This window comes from Malus sylvestris, chromosome 1 (genome assembly GCF_916048215.2).
Source record: "Malus sylvestris chromosome 1, drMalSylv7.2, whole genome shotgun sequence".
Lineage (NCBI taxonomy): Eukaryota > Viridiplantae > Streptophyta > Magnoliopsida > Rosales > Rosaceae > Malus > Malus sylvestris.
Window position 1 is genome coordinate 3,670,208 of NC_062260.1, and position 6,061 is coordinate 3,676,268.

A 6,061-nucleotide genomic window follows, 5' to 3' on the forward strand; every position below is an offset into this window, starting at 1 on the left:
ACAGTCCAAACGGCATCCTCCGGTATGCAAATGTGCCAAATGGACATGTGAAAGTCGTCTTTTCTTGATCCTCCGGAGCAACTGCAATTTGATTATACCCATAATAGCCATCAAGAAAACAATAATGAGAATGACCAGTTAACCTTTCTAACATTTGATCAATGAATGGGAGTGGAAAGTGATCCTTGCGTGTGGTGCTATTTATCTTTCGATAGTCTGTACAGACTCTCCAACCATTTTGCACACGTGTAGCCATTAGCTCATTAGCTTCATTCTTAACAACTGTGACTCCAGATCGTTTAAGGACTACTTGAATAGGGCTTACCCACTTGCTATCCGAAATAGGATATATGATGCCAACATCAAGAAGTTTGATAACCTCTTTTTTTACAACTTCCATCATGAGTGGGTTTAAACGGCGTTGAGCTTCCCTTGTTGGTTTTGCACCTTCCTCCAACAGAATCCTATGCATGCATGTAGCTAGATTTATACCTTTGATATCTGCAATGCTCCAAGCTATGGCAGTCTTGTGATCCTTCAGTACCCGGATCAGTTTTTCCCCCTCTTCTGTTGAAAGTTGTGACGATATGATGACCGGTAATGTTTCATCCTCTCCCAAAATGCATACTTCAAATGTTCAGGAATTGGTTTAAGCTCCAATTTGGGTGCTTGAATCACAGAAGGAAGAGTTTTTTCGTTAGAAGTAGGAAGAGAAATAAAATAGGAAGAACACTTACCACGAATTGGTGAAAGAGACTCAAGAGAGGCCACTATTTGGATTAATTCTTCTTCAATGTGCTCTGAATAATTAAAATTTCCATGTGTAATGCTATGCACTAATGCATTCTCTAAATTATCTTGTCCCACACCTTCATCAAAACAATCCTGCACAAAATAGTCAAACACATCAATAGACAAACAAGATTCTAATTCACTAGGATACCTCATAGCATTGAAGATTCTGAACTTGACGATTTCCCCCTCAATTTCCATGGTTAAGGTACCATTGTAGACATCAATCTTCGTCCGTGCTGTTCTAAGGAATGGTCTTCCCAATATAAGAGGAAGTGCAGTAGGCATAGGATCATGTTCCATCTCAAGAACAAAAAAATCAGCGGGAAAAATGAGCTCATTCACTTGCACAAGTACATCCTCCAATAGGCCTTTGGGATATCTATTTGAACGATCTGCCAACTGGATTACTACCTTTGTTTCCTTCAAGTCTCCAAGGTTCAATGACTCATACACTGGATATGGCATCAGATTGATGGATGCCCCCAAATCACACAATGCTCTCCCAAACTCTTTGCCTCCAATTACACATGGAATGGTAAAGCTACCGGCATCTTTCAACTTCGGTGGCAGCTTTCTCTGCAAAACATCTAATACTTCCTCGCTTAATGCCACAGTTTCTTGATCATTGAATCTCCTCTTGTTCATACAAAGCTCTTTAAGGAACTTTGCAAATGACTCATACACTGGATATGGCATCAGATTGATGGATGCCCCCAAATCATACAATGCTCTCCCAAACTCTTTGCCTCCAATTACACATGGAATGGTAAAGCTACCGGCATCTTTCAACTTCGGTGGCAGCTTTCTCTGCAAAACATCTAATACTTCCTCGCTTAATGCCACAGTTTCTTGATCATTGAATCTCCTCTTGTTCGTACAAAGCTCTTTAAGGAACTTTGCATACTTGGGCACTTGTTTTATGGCATCTAAAAGAGGTAAGTTCACTTGGACTTTCCGGAAAGTATCCAAGATTTCCTTATCAGTTTGCTCTTTCTTAGACTTCATAAACCTACAAGGAAAAGGAATAGGGACACTTGAGTTAAATGAATTTTGAACTTCTTTACTTACCTTATCAGAATCTTTTTTGTTCAATTCTGTATCTTTAGGAGACTTTTCAGTTTCTGTTGAAGCCTCATCTTGCTCAAAAACTTCTTTTCCACTCTTTAAAGTCACAACATTCATCTGCTCCGCATTTGGATTCACCACGGTTTGGCTAGGCAACCTTCCTGGTTGGTGTTGTTGCCCCATCAAACTTGCTAACTGACTCATTCGGCGCTCAAGGTTTTCAATTGCTTTGTCTATTTTCTGTTGATGAGATTGAGTAGAGTTAGCTAAAGAAGCAATTAAATCCTCAAGAGACTTACTTGGAGCTTGTTGTTGTTGAGGCTGAAATGGTGCCTGCGGTCTTGCTTGAAAGAAGCCAGGCGGACGGTTATAGTTGTTGGGAACAGATTGTTGTCCGTTGTCTTGATTGTTCCACTTTAAGTGTGGATGATCGTGCCATCCTGCATTATAGTTGTTGGAATAGGTATCATACTTTTGCCTTTGTTGCCCTTGAAATCCTCCTAATGCATTAGCTTGCTCAAGACCACCTTGATCCATCGACGAAGGGCACATGTCTGTGGCATGTCCCATCATTGAACATACACCACACACCTGTTTTGGAGGCATAATAACCTGTTGCACAAGATTAGTCAAGTTAGCTAATTGTAATTCAATACTAGAATTAGCACTTACCTCGTTAACTTTCTTAAAAGGTAGCTCATCTCTCCCTCCAAATTGTCGTGTGTTGCCAGCAATGTTCTTTAGCAATGCCTTAGCATTAGTAGGCGTCTTGTCCATGAATGCTCCTCCACTTGTTGCATCAAGCATTACACGATCAGTACCATACAATCCCTCATAAAAGTATTGTATTAGTAAATGCTCTGAAATCTGATGGTTAGGACAAGATGCAACCAAATGTGTGAACCGCTCATAGTAATCTCCAAAGGGCTCTCCATGTTGTTGTTGGATTGCACATATGTCCTTCCTTATGCTTGCAGCTTTTGTGGCCGGAAAATATTGCTCCAAAAATGCGTGCTTCACCTGGTTCCATGTGTTCATTGATCCCGGAGGTAAATTGTAAAGCCACTCCTTTGCCTTGGCTTCTAATGTAAATGGGAATGCCCTCAACTTGACTTGCTCCTCATCCACATTTGCTGGTCTCATTCCTGAGCATACCACGTGAAACTCCATGAGATGCTTGTTGGCATCCTCTATTGAGAAGCCATAGAACTTAGGCAAGTAGTGAATCATGCCGGACTTAAGCTCAAATCCTCCTTTTGCATTTGGATATGTGATGCACAATGGTTGTTGATCCGTATTTGGCATTGCCAACTCCCTCAATGTACGGTTATCAGCCATGCCTTCTTGTGTTTCCTCCTCCTATTCCGAACTTAAATGTGGTGGAGAAGATGGTGGTAAAGACACCGATGCACACTTTTGCTTGATTTTTCTCTGAAGCTTTCGAAATGTTCGTTCAATCTCTGGATCGTAGGAAGCTAGATCAATGCTCCTAGACTTTCGAGTATGCATGTACTACAAAGAGTACCTGAAATAAAAACAAAAACACTAATTGGACAAGAAAAGAAAACAATAGAAAAATAAGTAATTTAGAAATAACAATCCCCAGCGACACGGCGCCAAAATTTGGTAGTCATAAAAGCACACCACAAAGTAGCACACAAATATCCTATTAATTTTCCTTATTAACACTAAAATTTGTCGATTGTAGCATATGAAAATAAGGGTCTTTCCCGCAGAAGATTGTTTTATCCAAATACTTAAAATGTCACAAAAACGGGGTGGCTGTCTCCACTGACCAGCCACCGAACAATAATTATTAGACTAACTTACACTTATCCAAATGCAACGAAATTTTATATACATAAACTAGACACACCAAGCTATGCTCACACCAATTTTTGGGATTTTTGGAGTTGATTAGCTATTTAAATTAAATTGTACAAAAACAGTACAGAAACAGATTTTGAGTAGATCACAAGTTTGAGAAAAACGAGTTAGGGGAATTGTTATCCACCACCAAATAATCATGCAAACACGTTACGTTTCATTCAAATTCCTTTTATTTCCGGATGAAGATGCTCAAGTTGGCTCAATGTTAGAGCACAACCTATTACTCTTTCTTACGTAGTATGTTAAGAGAATGGCGTTTTCAACTTAACGTAGTCCCTAGCATGCAATCTAGAATGGCGTGTTCATAGATTTAACAAGTAGAAATCATTAAGAACGAAAAGAGTTTGAGTCATCACAAGGCATGGTAAGTACTGGCGTTGTCTTACTTATCCTAGAAATTGGTTCACATGTTAACCACAATTAACAAGTGCTACTCTAGAACATATGTAGGTCCTCATTCAACAAGGGCAGGTAAACATATATTCATAGCATTAAAATCCTAGATATGCTCACTATGTATGCATCCATAGAAACACATAAAGAATTTATCAATGACATAAGTAGTGAAACAATTTTCATCCTTTCATAAAAGTCATTCAAACAAAATATCACAACAAACTTACAATCATATTCGGGGCTTCAAAACAGCCCCTAACTACTTAAAATTTAGTTACAAATAATTGAAAAATTAAACCAAAAGTAAAACATGGGTTTGAGAAGATAAAACCAAGAAAATAGAGTGAAGCTTTGCTCTCTGTGCCTCGTCTTCTTTTTTTCTTTCTCCGCACAGTTTTCTGCGTCTCTGCTTCTGTGCTCTGCTTGTTTCTGCTTCTGTGCCGTGTGCTTCTTGCGCACTGGCTTCCTCCTATTTTGTTTTGCGCACTGCACTCCTCACTTCCTCTTTCCCTCCGCTTTTTCTTCTTTTCTGCTGTCCCGCCAGTGCACTCTCTATCCTCTGTCCCGCCAGTGCACTCTCTCATTATTTTATTTTCTTTTTCTTCCTCTTTCTGCGCTGCACTCCACTTCCTTCCCACTCTTCTCTTCTTTTCTTATTCTTTATGCCGTTTTCTTTTCTTTCTGCCATCCCCACTCTTCTCTTCTTTTCTTATTCTTTATGCCATGTCTCCCATCAAATTCACATTTCCCTTTGTTTATTCATGCCGTGCTTTCCTTTCCGTCCCATTTATTTTCTATTGCTCAGTATCTCCCCCACTTTTGCTTGAAATTTATCCTAAAACAAATTTAACTGCACATTAACACAAGGTAAGGTAAAATGCCACAATTTTAACACAAAAACATCACAAAGACTTTAGAAATGGATGGTATAAATGCATGAAATATATGAGTGATCAACTATTAAAAAGAGGGTTTACATTCTAGGGCACATAGGGGTTCCAAAAGTCACTTTAAAACTCTTTTAACAAAACAAACATGAACCCAAAACTCCACCCTTTGGATTTGGCCGAATTTCCCCACATACAAGGCACCAAATTTTAGTTTCAATAATCATGCTTAAATGAACTACATCTACAACATTTGAGATGCTAAATTTTCAAGCACAATTTATATTCAAAAAGCAAGAACAAAGCTTGTAGCATTTACAACATTTAAATCTCAAACCATGAAAAACACAAAACCCAAAAGGATTCACCATACACTAGACCTAGGCTCTGATGCCACTTGAAGGAAAAATTTTGTACTAGCTAAGAATATGTGAGAACATTTGAACACATAAGCAAACTAATAACACTTTAAAGTAGGCATGCATTCTAAAACAATTCTAAAACCCATGACTTTCAAAGCCTAGTGAATGTTGAACCACAAGACTCTTTAACAACATTAAAGAGAAGAAAGGACTTTGAGATTCATTACCCTTGAAGCTCATCATTGTTTACACAAGGGATTCACCCAAGTGGAGGGCCTTCAAGCCATCTCCTAGCTCCTTAGATCTTCCATGTGATTTTCTTCCTTTTGATACTCCTTTGCTCCTTGAGGATGTGAGGAAAGGATCTCCAAGAATACCAAAGGTTTAGTGTCTCTAAGTCTCCACACCAAGGATAAGGTGTGAAGATGAAATGGATGACTTAAAGGAAGAAAGATTGCTAGCTATCCTTCCCCTAAGTGGCCGGCCTCTATGGAGAAAAAGAGAGAATTTTTCTCTTCTTTGCCTCAAGAAAACCCTAGTGAGAGAATGGCTATAAAGTTGCCTTTATACCACCTCACATGTGAGTGGCAAACTTGCAATTAACCCAAGTTTGCTACCACTCACCCTTGGCCGGTTTTGACTTGGTTTTTGGGTTAATTTCCATTT

The 6,061-nt window shown here is 39.1% G+C and overlaps 1 protein-coding gene across 1 annotated transcript; it reads right to left on the reverse strand.

Moving 5' to 3' along the window:
• Positions 1–1,623: 1,623 nt before the first annotated feature.
• On the reverse strand, positions 1,624–3,041 carry LOC126633351 (uncharacterized). Its single transcript, XM_050303932.1, has 2 exons — positions 2,160–3,041; positions 1,624–1,804 (listed from the first exon to the last, which is right to left on the reverse strand). Exons 1-2 carry the CDS (start codon positions 3,028–3,030, stop codon positions 1,797–1,799), a joined length of 879 nt encoding a protein of 292 aa, XP_050159889.1. The 5' UTR covers positions 3,031–3,041; the 3' UTR covers positions 1,624–1,796.
• Positions 3,042–6,061: the final 3,020 nt, after the last annotated feature.